Consider the following 19,070-nt stretch of genomic DNA (forward strand, 5'->3'; position numbering starts at 1 on the left):
CTCAATCAGGTAATATTACTTACGGAGAAAGGATTTTATAGAATAGCATGTCATATCACTTAATCCGGCATAGCCAAAAGACACAACAATGCTCTCAATGTAAGATCCTAGGCCTGCTCCCTAACAAAGCGGAGTGAGGTTAGGAAAGAGTTTAAATGTGGTTCTAAAAAGCATGGGCTTGTCTTGAGCTGTTTCAAAATATCAAGCATTTTGTATGACAGCGTTTCACACGTTGCCGTGAAAAAATATTACTTGTGTTTTATATTTCATTATATTCTATAGGCTATTATAAACTGGGTGGTTCGAATGCTGATTTGGCTGAAAGCCGTGGTATTTACAGTACCAGTCAAAAGTTTGGGTACACAATGTTTTTCTTTATTTTTATTATTTTCTACATTGTGGAATAATAGTGAAGACATAACTATGAATAACACATATGGAATCATGTAGTAACCAAAAAAGTGTTAAACAAATCCAAATATATTTTATATTTGAGATTCTTCAAAGAAGCCACCCTTTGCCTTGATGACAGCTTTGAAAACAGTGATTGTTCAACAGTAGGGATTCGTCAATTGCGGGGGGGGGGGGGTTTCATTTAACGAGAGACGACTGGTCTTCATGTAAACTTTTACAGTTGTGACATACTGCACCAAACATCTTTAGTTAGATGTAAAATTGCACAAATACCTCCTCTGCAAAAACATCTAAGAGTTATCTTAAATTAATTCAGATTATTTTGATGAAGTGTATACCGGCTACGGCATCTCAAGAGCGACAAACAGTACTATTGCTGCCTTTTTCTTGTTTTTCAAACAAAGGTCTTTTAAGGGAGTATGTGAGGCACAGGCATTCACTTCACCTAGCCTCTTAGCTTTCATTTTACAGCCAATTTGATATATTCTTATGACCTTCACATGTTAGTGCTCATTTGTCCTTTTACATGGAAATGCCCTGAATCACGTGGTATCACATTCGGATATTTGATAAATACTATTGTCTAATACTAATACTATAATACCATTGTCTCTGTCTGTTATTTTTTTTGGGGGGGGGAAGCTGGCCAGCTAACTGTTATTGGCAGTTTGGAACTCACTTTTGTTATTGGTCTATTAATCAATTTACTGGTTGCGAAACTCCCGCCCATGCAAACCTGCTGATGAGAAGATTGTGTGTAAGTTGTATCATAAACTAACACTGATCAAAAATGTTCACACTTTTCATCAGCTGTTGTACAATTTGAAGGAGAACTGAATTGTTACTACACTGTGCCTTTAAGCTAACTTCAAAGATGGGAAGTGTTTTTCTAGAGTATATCACAATGTTCTATCCTTCTGGGCACAGGCGGCAATTCATTGTTGAAATGACGTGGAGACCACATTGATTCAACTAGCGTGTGCCCAGTGGGATGTTCCATTATTACCACTGAGAGAGAAATATTATCAGAGACATTAAAGGGGCTTTGGTGGTGTGCTCTTGGAGAAGAGTTGGAAGTTGGGGCTCTGCCTCACTCTTCTCTCTCAAACCCCTTCGGAGTGTCGTTACTCTCTGTGGGTCTTCATAAATATGCTAGATTACCATAGAAGACTGTGTGCATGTGTGCTGTGGCTATCCATAAACAGGCAAGATCAGAACAGAAGATCAGTGAGGATGTTCATAACAGAGTTAAACCAGGGCCAGATGCCACCAGCAGATATCTCTAATAATAATATTATACAGGCAGGCTGGAACTGTGCCTTCATATAGGCTAGGTCCCAAATGGCAGAAAATGTCCAATACAGTACACTATTTTTGACAAGGGCCCATATGGCTCGGGTCAAAAGTAATGCGCTATATGAAATAAGGTGCCATTTGGGTCGCAGCCTTAGTAGCTGTTCATGTTTTGTGCATGTGTTCTCCATGTGTTCTGTGGTCTGCACTGCAGGTGTGTACTGTATGTACACTACCTTTCAGAAGTTTGGGGTCACTTAAAAATGTCCATGTTTTTGAAAGAAAATCACTTTTTTTTTGTCCATTTTAAAATAACATCAAATTGATCAGAAATACAGTGTAGATATTGTTAATGTTGTAAATGACTATTGTAGCTGGAAACTGCTGATTTTTAATGGACTATCTACGTAGGTGTACAGAGGCCCATTATCAGCAACCATCACTTCTGTGTTCCAACGACACAGTGTGTTAGCTAATCCAAGATTATCATTTTAAAAGGCTAATTGATCAATTGAAAACCCTTTTGCGATTGTTAGCACAGCTGAAAATTTTTTTTCTGATTAAAGAAGCAATAAGACTGTCCTTTAGACTAGTTGAGTATCTGGAGCATCACCATTTGTGTGTTCGATTACAGGCTCAAAATGGCCAAGAAACAAAGACCTTTCTGTTTCTCAAACTAGACCCTCTAATGGACTTGTCCTCTTGCTCAGTTGTGCACCGGGGCCTCCCACTCCTCTTTCTATTCTGGTTAGATCCAGTTTGCGCTGTTCTGTGAAGGGAGTAGTACACAGTGTTGTACGAGATCTTCAGTTTCTTGGCAATTTCTCACATGGAATAGCCTTCATTTCTCAGAACAAGAATAGACTGATGAGTTTCAGAAGAAAGGTTTTTGTTTCTGTCCATTTTGAGCCTGTAATCAAACAAACAAAGGCTGATGCTCCAGATACTCAACTAGTCTAGAGAAGGACAGTTTTATTGCTTCTTTAATTAGAACAACAGTTTTCAGCTGTGCTAACATAATTTCAAAAGGGTGTGCTAATACTCAGTTAGCCTTTTAAAATGATAAACTTGGATTAGCTAACACAACGTGTCGTTGGAACACAGGAGTGTTGTCAGCTGATAATGGGCCTCTGTACGCTTATGTAGATATTCCATAGAAATTCTGCTGTTTTCAGCTACAATAGTCATTTACAACATTAACAATGTCTACACTGTATTTCTGATGAATTTTATGTTATTTTAATGGACAAAAAAATGCTTTTCTTTCAAAAACATGGACATTTTTAAGTGACCTCAAACTTTTGAAATGTAGTGTATATGCATTGTATAACCTCAACATATGAAGATGTGAATTGAGTTCATCTACCGGTTTTAATGCAAAATGTTGCAAAAAGTTACTAGTTAAATTACTTGTAGTTGGTCACCGTGATGACCCCTGACCCCTGGTTGATCATTGGGGGACCTGGACCGGTAATCATAAAGTGTCTGAGAGTAGGAGTGATGATCTGTGACCAGATCCTTCCTCTCCACATAATCTCATTCATAATGATCTAAAAGGCCAAACTGATGCTAGATCAGAACTCCTACTCTGAGACCCTTTGTGAATACAGGCCCTGATATCTTACATAAACCTGATCCGCCATGTCACCAAATAACCACCACGCCCCTCGACGGAAGCCCCAGATTGGCCTGGCTGAAACAGTGTAATTAGCCTGAACCAATCACAGCAAGGGCATTAAGAGTGGATTACCCATTAGCTAGCAGCTTAGCTGTCAGCTGTCGGCCTGCCCTGACTGGGAGGAATGCTGGTAATTCCAGCTAAAGGCTTTCCTCCTCATGTTGTTTGAGAAAGAAAAAATATGCGCGACCGGGAGACATATCCAGGCTTAAAGAATTTAGTGGCACTAGCTATATCCGGACTGGGTGGATACGATTACTGTGTTCTGTTGGCACATATAGTCGGCATCCCAAATGGTTAAATATTCCCTACATAGTGCACTACTTTTTACCATATAATGCACTACTTTTAACCAGAGCCCTAGTGCACTATATAGGGGATAGGGTGCCATTCGGGACATAGACTTAATAAAGGCTATCATGAGAAGTCCAGATCTCTCAGTTCTGTGTGTCCATGTGTTGTGTGGCCTAGAAATGTAAATTCCTCAGTGTTAGCTTCTCCAATCTGGTTCTGTGTGTGGTGTGCAGACTGAACCGCAGACCTAGGGCTGACAGTTGTGTGGTTTAATGGTCTGTAATTTCTACATGGGAACTTGAGGTGGGGGAGAGAGGGAGAGCTTTGGCCATATGCTAAATCCACTAAAGAAATTGGATTATTTGTCCCTGTACCATCAGTTCTCAATGTTCTCGCCTCTTGTAAGAAAAAAGAAGAAGCCAATGTCACGAGCTGGAATTGTAAAAGCAAAACTAATTGATCTTGTCGTGGTTTTGGCAGACTCCTCGAGCCAGTAGCCATTTATTAGCCCCTGTCCTTTCTGTCCCTTTTAAGGAATTCAACCTTAATCCATCACACATTCTTGATAGTTCAGTACTTGTGTGAGTAACTGATACTGGCATGTGTATCTCTGTGCTCTCTGTACCTGTCCGTCTGTCAGATGGGCATGATGAGTTATGGTCAGAAGATGAAGGGTAGATCACTGAGGCTAGCGCCTGGGTCGTGTTCATTAGACACCAACCGAAAAGAGAGAAAAAAAAGGAACTTGGTCAATTTAAGGAAATTCTCATTTTAGTTTCGCTACGTTGTGCCCAAATACAACCATGGTTCAAAGTGCAGTGGATGGATGGGACCTATTGGTCCTGGTATCGTGACAAGCACTATAGGCTTGTCACGATACCAACATTTGACAAACGATATGTTACCAGGCCAAGTACCACAATACCACGTAGTATTGCGGTACCGCGGTGGGGGAAAAGATCCTGTTCACCCCGTCCCCCTGAAGCTTGTTCACGTTTTCTATACGTACTCCAAAATCTGTCACTGAAATTCACACTTCTACACAATACAACACATTTCAACTTCACACTGTGTATAATGTAGTACTGCATAGAATGTTTTTATTTATTTATTTCACCTTTATTTAACCAGGTAGGCAAGTTGAGAACAAGTTCTCATTTACAATTGCGACCTGGCCAAGATAAAGCAGTTCGACACATACAACGACACAGAGTTACACATGGAGTAAAACAAACATACAGTCAATAATACAGTATAAACAAGTCTATATACGATGTGAGCAAATGAGGTGAGATAAGTGAGGTAAAGGCAAAATAGGACTATGGTGGCAAAGTAAATACAATATAGCAAGTAAAACACTGGAATGGTAGATTTGCAGTGGAAGAATGTGCAAAGTAGAAATAAAAATAATGGGGTGCAAAGAAGCAAAATAAATAAATGAATACAGTAGGGAAAGAGGTAGTTGTTTGGGTTAAATTATAGGTGGGCTATGTACAGGTGCAGTAATATGTGGGCTGCTCTGACAGTTGGTGCTTAAAGCCAGTGAGGGAGAAGTGTTTCCAGTTTCAGAGATTTTTGTAGTTCGTTCCAGTCATTGGCAGCAGAGAACTGGAAGGAGAGGCGGCCAAAGAAAGAATTGGTTTTGGGGGTGACCAGAGATATACCTGCTGGAGCGCGTGCTACACGTGGGTGATGCTATGGAGACCAGCGAGCTGAGATAAGGGGGGACTTTACCTAGCAGGGTCTTGTAGATGACATGGAGCCAGTGGGTTTTGCGACGGGTATGAAGCGAGTGCCAGCCAACGAGAGCGTACAGGTCGCAATGGTGGGTAGTATATGGAGCTTTGGTGACAAAACGGATTGCACTGTGATCGACTGCATCCAATTTGTTGAGTAGGGTATTGGAGGCTATTTTGTAAATGACATCGCCAAATTCGAGGATTGTTAGGATGGTCAGTTTTACAAGGGTGTGTTTGGCAGCATGAGTGAAGGATGCTTTGTTGCAAAATAGGAAGCCAATTCTAGATTTAACTTTGGATTGGAGATGTTTGATGTGGGTCTGGAAGGAGAGTTTACAGTCTAACCAGACACCTAGGTATTTGTAGTTGTCCACGTATTCTAAGTCAGAGCCGTCCAGAGTAGTGATGTTGGACGGGCAGGCAGGTGCAGGCAGCGATCGGTTGAAGAGCATGCATTTAGTTTTACTTGTATTTAAGAGCGATTGGAGGCCACAGAAGGAGAGTTGTATGGCATGGAAGCTTGCCTGGAGGGTTGTTAACACAGTGGTTGATTTGCTCATATTTGCAAAGGCCCAGCTGTGATTTGGCTGCTGGAATATACATGTGGAGTCTGTGGAGGCTGCTGATGGGAGGACTGCTCATAATGATGTCTCGAATGGTGCAAATGGAATGGCATCGAACACATAAAAACGGTTTGTTTCATACCATTCTACGCATTCCGCAACAGCCATTACCACGAACCCGTCCTCCCAAATGAAGGTGCCACCAACCTCCTGTGATATAGATGCCTAATGATCTGCATGTCATTGTGTCAGTGAGGGGACAACACTGCGTGAAACCTTCTTTACTCTTCAGTTAACACTCTCCCTTCCTCACAGTCAGTCTGTTCCCCTCACTCTCATAGACACACACACACACACACACACACACACACACCACTCTCTCTACCACAAACACACGTACACACACTGCTCCCAATTTTTTAAACATTAGGCAACAAACAGAATTGATATATTTTTAAATATAGTTTAGGCTTACTTTAGGCCTATATGAATCCTACCTTCTTAAAGCACATCTCATGAGTAGCATACCTTTTCCCTTTCTTCCTGTGCCAATCAAATGAGCTTAAACCGACTGTCAAGTTACCAGGTTGTTAGCTAGCTAGGTAACATGACTGAACAACGTTGTTTGTTATCAAACCAATAATTAGCTACCGGGATCAGTTTCAAACGGCCCGCGACATGGTTTTGTACAATTTTATATCAAATGCTCGCAAATCCCGATAGAAAGAAAATAAGGCATCTCTGGTAATATGGGTCATACTTTTTTAGTCTCGAGACGAGACATTTTTCTTTGCTGTAAATCTGTCACCAAGCGATGCTCCATTCCCCCTCTCTGACACTCAGAGGCTGCATGACAGTGAACTTGCAAAGTCTACTCAGACTTGTCTGTACTCTTGGTTATAACAGACGATGAAACGAAGCAATGTATTAACATTGCTCCTTTTGCGCGCTGCTCCAATGTAACAAATCTAACAGAAGTCTCATCAGGGTCTGGGGCTGCATCCCCGCTCGCCACCACGGCTAAATGATATATCTTTTTTTTTAAATGGCGGAGGTAGTATCATATCAAAGGGTACTACTTGTTCTAAAATGTTGGTGTAATAAGTTTCATGATGTTCTGGCACCGTGGTATTACTGCGGTACTGGTATACCGTGCAACACTAGTGCACCATATAGAGAATAGGGTATCATCGCTGAAGGACCCAGGCAGCATCTGTCTGGAAGGCAGACTCTGGCCTGCAGTGAGTTGGGTACCATACAACACACAATACAATATGCGTGAGGACGTTTTGGGGAGCAACAATTGATTCCCGTTCAAAATACTATTTTACCTAAACGTAACCGTGTTCTAACCATAAACCTAAGATTAAAATGGCCTTTTTCCTTATTAGGACTGGCCAAATGTCCTCGCTTGTCCAAATTCTCCTTGTTTTACTATTCTTGTGACGACTTCAGATCCTCCACAGGTATAGTAGAACCTAAAGAAACACACACACATTCCACTAGACTCCAAACATGCCTCTCTTTTGTTTTGTCATTTTGAGAGAGAAAGAGATTTTAATTTCTCTCTCTGCTCATCCATCCGGTGTTTGCTTTCAACGGTTCACACTCCGATTCTAAAATCCAGACCAAATATAAACTGATCCATTTAGTGAGCTATTTCTGTGTATAAAGTAGCATGGATGTGTTGTCCCAGATATGAATGCAATGCAGTCTGATCTTCTTTCTCTAGTTAAGCCTGTGCACTACTGGAGCACACACACACACACACCACACCACACCACACCACACCACACCACACCACACCAAGGCTCTCGTTAGCAGCCTAGTAACAAGGACTGGTTTGGTTTTTGGAAGGCACCCCTGTTCCCAATGCACACAAGCACATATGAGCTCGGACAGAATGGGGGAATTTCGCTCCAGGCATTCCTTCATACCTCCCTCGTCCTCTCCCCCTTCCACACCAGACGTTGGTTCTCTCCATCCCTCAAACCATCCTTCATTAATGTTTCACTACGTGGCTTTTGAGAAGTGAAGTGAAAAGTCCAATGATCAGACAGAGTGTGGTTTGATCCAATGGTAAAATGAATCATTGTTCCTCATCTCGTGTTGAAAGCATTACTCTTAAAGCAACACAACGACAGAGAGCACCCTATTCCCTATGTTGTGCACTACATTAGTCCTGGGCCCATAGGTATATTCACTATGTAGGTTATAGGGAGCCATTTGGGATGTGACCAGTGTGATGAGAGAGCGCTGCTCTTTTGAACGGCAGCTCGTTGAATTCAGTTGTTGGAATTATTACCATTACGTTGTCCAGGTCAGACAGCCAAGGCTTACATGCTTTCATTTCAAACCTCAAACAGCCAAGGCTGATATGAATTGACTGTGCCACATTGTCTGGTTGTGTTCCAGACTGGTCAGTATGGTTATCGTGGCAGTCTATCTAAAAATAGTCTCTTGCCGACAGACATTGTGTACAGATGCATTGTATGGAGCACCCTATTCCCAATATAGTACACGTACTATTTGACCAGGCTCTGGGTATACAGGGAGTAGGGAACCATTTGGGAATGAACCTTCTTCTCTACTAGCGGCAGTTATGAGAGGGGTTGGGGGAGACGTTTGTGTAGTTAGTATTTCTGCAGACAGACAGTCCTCACAGGAAATGTAATCACTATCAGCTCAGGTTTGAAAGGTTAATTGGCTGCTTCTCTGTCAGGATGTGAGACTAGCTAGACTCCATGATGTGTGAAATGGAAAGAAATGAATGTCCCAACATGGAAAAACAGACTCGCTTTCATCCTCAGATGGGTTCCTCAGAACTTTCCCTTTTCAAATCCCACCAACCTTGTTACATTAGGTCAAATATTCTCGCTCTCTCTCCCTTTCGGTTTCTCGCACTCCTCGCTCTAGCCCTCTATCTCTATCGCTCTCTCATGCTCACGCTCGCTCTCTCTAGCCCGCTGTCTCTCTGTGTCACTGATTAATTAATACCATTTAACATGGTGACCTTTTTAAAAAAATACTTTCCATGTTTTATACTTCCCAAGCTGGACAAGTTGCATGGTTTATTACAGGGTTCCCCAACTGACAAGCGGCCCACATGAAATTTAATTTGTCCCCCCCAGGATTTTGCTTTGGTTTGAAATCTGTTCCCAAGTATTCCCACACATAATAGAGATATATGTGAATCCAGACAAATGTAATCAAGATTTGAATTGATTATGTTTTAGTCAAATATTAAATCTGTTAGGGCTTCTTGCGGTCAATTTGCAGTTTACAAATGATTTGTAATTATGATCCGGCCTCCTAACCATTGCTGCATTATATGGAAAACTGACTACAGTATATCACAGCTCCTATAGGTGAGATGACTGAAGTACATACAGAAATGAGGGGGAGGGAGTCGTGGGCTTAAGCTGTCGATATGGGGAAAAGGGGAGGTTGGTGTGTGTGTGTGTGTGTGAGATTCAGAGAGAGGGAGAGAGCGAGCAATTGATTGGGCTAAAGAGGAGGTGGGTGGGGGTGTTTATGTGAAATGTCACAGATGTGATGATGGGGGAAATGAGCGAAGTGGTCTGATTGATACCCAGTGAGGTGGAAATGTAGGTTAATCTGGTCATATGGCACCATACCTCCCTCCAGACCTCTGTACAGTCCTGTGTGTGTGTGTCCAGTAGCATGGGAAAATGAGCAGAGCAGAGGGGCGTTGGCTGAGCATTTGAAGGAGGGAATGAATGGGGGAAAGATGATGGAGAGGAGGAAGAAAGAATGAGCAAGCTGAGAGATGGCGAGGAGTAGAAGAGATTTGGAGAGAGGGAGTGGATGGATGTGCAATCAGCAGAGAGAAGATTGGATCAATGTAAAGGAGGTGTGGAGGGAGACTGGGAGGGAGGGACTCTGTACATCATCCATCGCTACTACTCTACTCATGCTTGTGATTTAATACTAGAGGTGTGTGCGCGTATGCATTCGACGAGTGTGTGTGTGTGCTTGCTTGCTTGTGTGTGTCTGTATTGCCATGGCCACCGAGCGAGAAGCAAATCAGCAGCCCTCTCCTCTGTCCCCACTCAGTCCCCTCAGTCCCCCCCTCTCCACTCTGTCGCCTCCTCCACTTCAGTGACTTTAATTAACCTGCTTGACTCTATTTCAATGACCTAGTGTGTCTCATGTGACTTGCGTCAGAAAGACGTACGGCAACATACTGATCTATCCCCGTTTTACATTAGCTGTCCCTGTGGGACTGACCACAATACCCACCGAAGTCCAATATGACTGGCGCCACACCCCCATTTTGCACCAGTGACATTATATGATCCACTCCATCCCTGAGAAAAAAGTGTCTGGGTAATGGAATGGACTCACTTCTTGTTCAACTGTGCGTGTGTGTCTTCCCTCGTGTGGCCAGTCCACGTTTGGCTCTGTGATTAGACATAAATGGGGGTGACAGGAGCGTTATGTTGAGGTATGGGTGGATGATGTGCAACAGAGAGGAAAGAATGTGCTGGAGTGGGTTGCCATGTGTTCAGCCAGTGATAGACCCCTCCCCCCTTCCCCCCAAGCCGCCTTCCTCTGGTCCTAGCTCTGATTGACAGATAGCCCCCCTCCCCATAACCCACCCTGGGCTCCTCTGTAGCATGAGGGAGACACCAAGTGGTCACAGTGGGAAACTGCAAGAGGGTCTCTCATTGGTCTCTGTCCTTACTTTAACCAGCACAGCATGTCAGTGAGATTGATGACTTGATTTATTTTTACAGATTACATAGGCTACTATTATGCAAAGTGATTGGAACAGCACATAGTACAGTGTTTCTGCTGTAAAGGCTGGGGAGAGAGATGGAGCGAGACACCTAACTGTAGGTCCCTCTGGATAAGAACTGCTAAATGACTACAATGGAGATGAGAAAAAGATACATGGATGGAGATGAGGGAGGAAGAGTGAAAGGAAATGTAGACTGACATCATGCTGTACCTTATTGAAAACCACAGTGGTCTTTATTAGGCTGATTATTGCCCCTATCTCCATATAGGCTGCCATATTGCAACATAGGGATTTACTCTGTTCAACTTCTACCAAATTCTCAATTAACCTCCAACCTCAGAATGAATTAATCATCCCATATCTCCTCCCAGATGCACCTTGCTACAGCTTGCATCCCAAAAGGGCACCCTATTCCCGACATAGTGCACTACTTTTGACCAGGGCTCTGGTCAAAAGTAGTGCACTATGTCGGGAATAGGGGGCCATTTGGAACGGAACTGCCGTCTGCTACAGTTACAGGGCTGCATAATGCATTCTAATCTGCCTTGCTGAAGCCAGTACTGTTACTCATCCTGACTGGAGAAGAACTCATTTATCAGGGTCTGGGCTGGCAGACGGAGGGACAAGCCAAGATCACTCTGCATAAACAGAACTCTGTCAACTTTGTCCCCCCAGTCATGAGAGTTAGAGGTCCTATAGAGGTCCACATCCTCGGTCCCTCTAGCAGCCAAGGACCCCTTATACAGTTTACCCACTCATTCTGTCTGTCACATCTCTTTTAATATCGTATTCATCTAGCGTGGAGGAATCCGAGTCTGCGACAAGCTGTGAGAGAAGCGAACTCTGAATATGTACAGACAGAACAGTGAGACCTGGGTTACAGAGTGTAGTGCGTATGACCCAATACATCACTGGGGCCAAGCTTCCTGCCATCCAGGACCCATATACAGTGGGGCAAAAAAGTATTTAGTCAGGCACCAATTGTGCAAGTTCTCCAACTTAAAAAGATGAGAGAGGCCTGTAATTTTCATCATAGGTACACTTCAAATATGACAGACAAAATGAGAGAGAAAAAATCCAGATAATCACATTGTAGGATTTTTAATTAATTTATTTGCAAATTATGGTGGAAAATAAGTATTTGGTCAGCTACAAACAAGATTTCTGGCTCTCACAGACTTCTTCTTTAAGAGGCTCATCTGTCCTCCACTCGTTACCTGTATGAACTTGTTATCAGCATAAAAGACACCTGTCCACAACCTCACAGTCACACTCCAAACTCCACTATGGCCAAGACCAAAGAGCTGTCAAAGGACACCAGAAACAAAATTGTAGAACTGCACCAGGCTGGGAAGACTGAATCTGCAATAGGTAAGCAGCTTGGTTTGAAGAAATCAACTGTGGGAGCAATTATTAGGAAATGGAAGACATACAAGACCACTGATAATCTCCCTCGATCTGGGGCTCCATGCAAGATCTCACCCCGCGGTGTCAAAATGATCACAAGAACGGTGAGCAAAAATCCCAGAACTACACGGGGGGGACCTAGTGAATGACCTGCAGAGAACTGGGACCAAAGTAACAAAGCCTGCCATCAGTAACACACTACGCCGCCAGGGACTCAAATCCTGCAGTGCCAGATGTGTCCCCCTGCTTAGTACATGTCCAGGCCTGTCTGAAGTTTGCTAGAGAGCATTTGGATGATCCAGAAGAAGATTAGGAGAAGGTCATATGGTCAGATGAAACCAAAATATAACTTTTAGGTAAAAACTCAACTTGTCGTGTTTGGAGGACAAAGAATGCTGAGTTGCATCCAAAGAACCCCATACCTACTGTGAAGCATGGGGGTGGAAACATCATGCTTTGGGGCTGTCTTTCTGCAAAGGGACCAGGACGACTGATCAGTGTAAAGGAAAGAATGAATGGGGCCATGTATCACGAGATTTTGAGTGAAAACCTCCTTCCATCAGCAAGGGCATTGAAGATGAAACGTGGCTGGGTCTTTCAGCATGACAATGATCCCAAACACACCGCCCGGGCAACGAAGGAGTGGCTTCGTAAGAAGCATTTCAAGGTAATGGAGTGGCCTAGCCAGTCTCCAGATCTCAACCCCATAGAAAATCTTTGGAGGGAGTTGAAAGTCTGTGTTGCCCAGCAACAGCCCCAAAACATCACTGCTCTAGAGGAAATCTGCATGGAGGAATGGGCCAAAATACCAGCAACAATGTGTGAAAACCTTGTGAAGACTTACAGAAAACATTTGACCTCTGTCATTGCCAACAAAGGGTATATAGCAAAGTATTGAGAAACTTTTGTTATTGACCAAATACTTATTTTCCACCATCATTTGCAAATAAATTCATAAAAAATTCTACAATGTGATTTTCTGGATTTTTTTTTCTCATTGTCTGTCATACTTGCAGTGTACCTATGATGATAAATTACAGGCCTCTCATCTTTTTAAGTGGGAGAACTTGCACAATTGGTGGCTTACTAAATACTTTTTTGCCCCACTGTACTCGGTGGTGTCAGAGGAAGGCCCAGAAAATTGTTAGACTCCAGTTACCCAGGCCATACACTGTTCTCTCTGTTACCGCATGGCAAGCAGTCCACCATAGTCACTTTACCCCTACTTACATGTACAAATTACCTTGACTAACCTGTACCCCGGCACATTGACTAGGTACCGTTACCCATTATTTACATTTTAAGTCATTTAGCAGACGCTCTTATCCAGAGCGACTTACAAATTAATTTTTACCTTTTTTTTTTTTATTTAACCAGGCAAGTCAGTTAAGAACACATTCTTATTTTCAATGACGGCCTGGGAACAGTGGGTTAACTGCCTGTTCAGGGGCAGAACGACAGATTTGTACCTTGTCGGCTCGGGGGTTTGAACTCACAACCTTCCGGTTGCTAGTCCAACGCTCTAACCACTAGGCTACCCTGCTGCTGCTTACCCCCTGTATATAACCTTGTTATTGTTGTCAATTTATTGTGTAACCTTTAAATTCATTTTTTTACTTTAGTTTATTTAGTCAATATTTCCGTAGCTCTATTCCTTGAGCTGCATTGTTGGTTAATTAAGGGCTTGTAAGTAAGCATTTCACGGTAAGGTCTACACGTTGAATTCGGCGCCTGTGACAAATTGCATTTCATTTGATTTGACTCCCTTCAATGTGGTTCAAAAGAAAATGAGTGGATTGTCTCCCTCACAGAGGATAGAGATTCTAAATGATATGCGGCGGTGTTCATCAATGACTGCAGTTGCCTTGATCCCATCACTTGGGGTCACAATCTTACCATGCACCAGGCCTGCACTCTGCAGATGCATCAGGTCTCTCAATCTACCTATTAATTGTCTGAAAAGGTGAATATCTGATCTATCCCCTCCACACACACACACACACACACACACACACACACACACACACACACACACTTCATAGAGGAGCTATGGGGGACTGGCTGACTGGCTGGGCAATAGCAGCTCAATGGATGGTGATCAGGGTCTTTATCTCCCCTCTGCACATGTTGTTTCTCTCGCCCTGTTGTGAATGTAGAGAGCAGGATAAATATAGTGTCTATAGTCGCCGCCGAACAACTAGTTCATCTGTCAACGCTCTACACTGTGACCTCTCTGGACTCATTGTGACCCAACGTCAGGGCATAGAGAGCCACTTTAACGGCCCACACACACACACACACACACACACACACACACACACACACACACACACACACACACACACACACACACACACACTGTCTGTCAGGAAAGGGAACTCTCACCACCACTTCCTTTTGTGGTCGTGTGTGCGCGAGCAATCATGTGTGTCCGTCTGGCAGAGGGAGAGATCCTATTTCCTCTGGCTTTCTGACCCTGCCAGTGTCTCAAGTACACCTCTACCTTTCGAGATGGACTGATAGAGCGAGTGAGGTAGCAAGCGGGGATAGACTGACAGACAGAGAGGGACAGGAAGAGAGGGGTAACCAAAGGGGTCAGTGTATTTCGGGGGGTTGCGACCGTCAGCCATGGTCCCTTTCAGTACATTTAAGGGCTACAGCCGGACAGAGGAGGAGGATGACGAGGTGTTTCTCCGCAGCCCAGGATATAAGGTGACGGACTAAATCAGATATGTCTGCGAATGTCTTTTAGTTTGTCGCCGTCATGATCTAGTAGGTCATACTTGATACATCATGTCAGCTTTTACTTCAACGTGTAAGATGGAAATGTTTGCGTGCTAAAAAAATACAATACGTAGGCTATTGTCTATTGCTTCACAAAGTATATTCTTTCACGTGGCTTAAATTGCCTATTTCAGCACTGTGTTTGCAAACCTTCCAAGACCTAAAACCTTGACTGAACTTTAATTAACTCCGATTCTTCCAGACCATCCCATTTAGCAAATGAGGCCACCTCGTTTCTCTTGGCCTTCGCTCTAGTATTCGGGTCTATTTCTGAGTTTGCTTGCGATAGAGAGAGACCTCTTATTTTCCTTCTCAGCAGAACAGGCAGAAAAGGGTCATTAGAATGCAAAACAAAATATGTCTTAGGGGTATTTGTGTGTTAAGTACCTTTCTGGAGTCCTTCCCTGCGGATGTGGACCTAATAATAATGAGCTCTCAAAATGTTGAGGAGAGCAATAGTCTCCTTTTCGAAATCACAACGACGTGGTATATGTATGCCTGGTGAGCGCTCTCCAAAAAATGGTATCGATTTCTTCCATCCATGGACAAAACGCTGTCTGCATGCTCAAGCCTCCTCCTTCCCTCACTAAAACCTTCCTTCTCAGGAAAACACTACAGTTTCTATTGCCAATCATTTTTACATGTGTCGTTTAGCAGAGGCGCTCTTATCCAGAGCGACGCACAGTTAGGGCAATGATATTAAGATGCCGAGGTGAGACGACCACATATCTCGGTCGTAGTCGGTACAATTTCCTTCAATAAAGTCATTATCAGCAAAGTCAGTGCGAGCAGTAAACGACCGGTAAACGGGGTGGCACCATGGGGTTGATCTAAGATGCATTTGGAACCCCTAACATTTTCTTGGGGTACTTCATATCACTTTTGGCAGTTGATTTCCATAAGACTCTTATCATTCAGTTCTCATTCTCAGTTCCTGTACTAAGTTTGGCCTTTTGACCGCTGAGTTTCAATGTAGAATTAGCCTTGCTATTATTTGTGTTTGGGCCTATTTGACACCCACCGGCAGGACATATAGTAGGTCCCCACACAAAAATATGTAGCAAAGAACTGTTATTTTTATTTTCTACTGTACTTCACTAGAATCATACACAGACGTTTCGGTTAAGAGCCTACTTCATTGTGTCTTTAGTCCCAGCTGCCGACGTCTGCTACCAACGCTACAGTCAGAACACTGAATGGACAAGCAACGGGGGCCTCTCCGGGTGCAAACTTCACTCTGTTCCAGCGCAGCTCTACAGGATATTAAATAATTATTTTGGATTATATTCCTATTATTCCAGGCCAAGCAGGAAGCCCCATCTGTTTCCATTCCAGGGAATGTCTGTCTGGCTGTGCTGTCCGGTGTTTTTACTCAAACTCCCTCCCCTCCCTAATCTCTGTCGCATTTCCTCTTGCATTCCTCACCTGCACTTTTGGGACTATTCTATTGGTTCCATTGTAAAGTACACACAAAATCAACAATTTGACATACTGACGGTATGTGTTTGACCCATGGGGGAGTGTCAGGTGCTTTTCTATCGAAGGTCTATCTACGTGATGACTATGGCCACTTTACACAATGTTGGTTTGACCCTCGGCCCACACCAGAGACGGCAGTCTGGCTACCGCAACTGTACCTCAACCTTGCTATCTTATTCCGAACCCAAAATATTATTCTGCAGTAATACATTTGATTCTCAGTAGTCATGGAAATCCTGTCTGTGTTGTTGTATAGGCCAGACTGAGTGGCATGTAAAACTGTTGACTGAGCCAACTTTCAGTTTCCCCCCCCAACCTTAAATATACTAGCGTTTTGCACATTTCCTCAAAATACAGGTTCAACAGCACCACGCCAGCAATATGGCACCACTATTATGCAACATGCCGTCTTTCGTTTCTTGTCTTGACAATATCATAAACAACAGCTCAGCCAAAAGCCTCTTGTGTGTCCAATATTTAGTCTGAAGGTAGCATTTAGAGCTTTTGTAGCCTGGAATCCAAATGGAATATCACTCTTTTTAACTATTGTTTCAGCGGAGTAATATTCCGTTTTAAATTCCAGGCTGAGAGGTTTGTTAATTGTCTCCTCTCCATTGTCAGTGAGTACTTTGGTTTAGAGATTGACAGTGGATATCCCTGCAGACACTTCGCTATTTAATTGATGAGAGACAGGAAACCCTCCTTCTAGTGCTGTCTCTCATCTGCCTACACTTCCTCTTTCAAACACCCCTTTATTCCTTCATAACGCCAATGACCCTCTGCTTTTTATTCTTGAAATCGTTCTCTTCATCTCCTAATGTGGGCATTGTATTTATACCCAATTATGGCCAATCAATATCCAGTAATGCTAAATCTTGAATTGTGTTGTAATGCACAGTAGTTTTTATTTATGCGCAGTGTTTGTGTATGGATTTTGCATCAAAATAAGGCATTTGACTGGCTTAACAATGAATAGTTTGGCTACAGTTGGAAGTATGTAGAATAGATATTGGATGCCATGCAGCATTGTTTTGACACTGGACTAGGAACAGATGGCTAGTGTATGTTGCAACGTCCGTCTGTACCACATGTTTCTGATTTGCCAAAGCTGCCCATGCATCCTCTTTCTACTTCCTGCTTTGCCGTGGAGATTGTATCACTGTGGTCGGTCTGTGGTCCGAAACGACCCTCTCCCATAGTTTTCCGCTCTGTCATGCACCTCCATAGTTCTCCATTAACGGAACGTCTCCAGCCAGTGCGTGCTGGCCATGCTACTCTGTTGGAGAGGAAAGGTTAGTCGCTTGTGAAAAACTCTTATCTCTCCCTCCTTCCAGACGACGTCTCCGGCGGGGCAGGGCCGGCCCGAGTCCCCGGTCTACACCAACCTCCAGGAGCTGAAGATCTCCCAGTCCAGCCTGCCCCCCCTTCCTTCAAGCTCCCCACTGCATGTCCTCGGGGACTGGGAGACCCACAAGGACCTCACCGGCAGACACTTCTACTATAACAGAGCCTGCGGCGAGCGCACGTGGAAACCGCCCCGCGTACGGGATGCGAGTTGCAGTACCAGTAGTAGTCGGGGAGACCCCCATGGCACAGGAGAGATGGAGGTACGTAAACACACCCCTTGGGTGCCCCATCGAAACAGACCCTCATTCCATTGGCTGTATTGCTGTAGCATACTGTCGATACAGTCAGAGCTGAAGTTGAGCTGTAAAGCGAGGGAGAAAAGAGTTTGGTTTGGATCCAACGGAGGAAGTTTAACCAATCATGTTGACCCCTGCCGCTGATCTACAGTCTACCTAATCTGTCTGTCCCCCTAACGTATCAACTGCTCTGAAAGGTGGCCCTGGGGCCTAATGATTATATTTTAGACATTTAGCAGACATTTCCCCTAAGCAAAGTAGTTATCAGTAGGAAAAGACAAGTGCATTTTTTTTTTGGGGGGGGGGGGGGTTACTCCTTGAAGGGTTTCAGATGTTTTCGGGAGATGGTTAGGGACTCTGCTGTCCTGACGTTAGGGGAAGCTTGTTTCGCCATTGGTGTTCCAGGACAGAGAAGAGCTTAGACTGGGCTGAGCGGGAGCAGGTGTAGGGTTTGAGCATAGCCTGATTTAGTGAGGGGCAGTTCCCCTTGCTGCTCCGTAGGCAAGCACCAGGGTATTGGAAGTGGATGCAAGCTTGGACTGGATGCCAGTGGAGTGTATGGAGGAGCGGGATGACATGGGAAAACTTGGGAAGGTTGAACACCAGTCAACTGCGGCATTCTGGATAAGTTGCAGGGGTGGACAAGCGGGGACCCCAGCCAACAGAGAGTTGCAGTAGTCTAGACGGGATATGACAAGTGCCTGGATTAGGACCTGTGCCGCTTCCTGTGTGAGTAGGGTCGTACTCTACGGATGTTGTAGAGCATGAACCTGCAGGATCGAGTCACTGCTTTGATGTTGTCAGAGAACAAAAGGGTGTTGTCCAGGTTCAGGCCAAGCTTCTTTGTGCTCTGGGGGGGGGGGCACCATAGAGTTGTTTACTGTGATGGAGAGGTCTTTGAGCGGGCAGGCCTTCCCTGGGAGGAAGAGCAGTTCCGTCTTGTTCGAGGTTGAGCTTGAGATGCTGGGCCGTCATCCAAGCTGAGATGTCTGCCAGACACGCTGAGATGTG

The 19,070-nt window shown here is 44.0% G+C and overlaps 1 protein-coding gene across 3 annotated transcripts in view; it reads left to right on the plus strand.

The window, feature by feature from the left end:
- Positions 1-19,070, plus strand: part of LOC135522625 (rho GTPase-activating protein 12-like) — a 98,139-nt gene that overhangs the window by 55,531 nt on the left and 23,538 nt on the right. For all 3 annotated transcript variants that reach the window (XM_064949062.1, XM_064949064.1, XM_064949063.1), the window contains exon 3: positions 17,751-18,023. In XM_064949062.1, coding sequence (XP_064805134.1) covers positions 17,751-18,023 — 273 coding nt within the window. The remainder of the gene's footprint in view (positions 1-17,750; positions 18,024-19,070) is intronic.

This window comes from Oncorhynchus masou, chromosome 30 (assembly GCF_036934945.1).
Source record: "Oncorhynchus masou masou isolate Uvic2021 chromosome 30, UVic_Omas_1.1, whole genome shotgun sequence".
NCBI classification, from domain to species: Eukaryota; Metazoa; Chordata; class Actinopteri; order Salmoniformes; family Salmonidae; genus Oncorhynchus; species Oncorhynchus masou.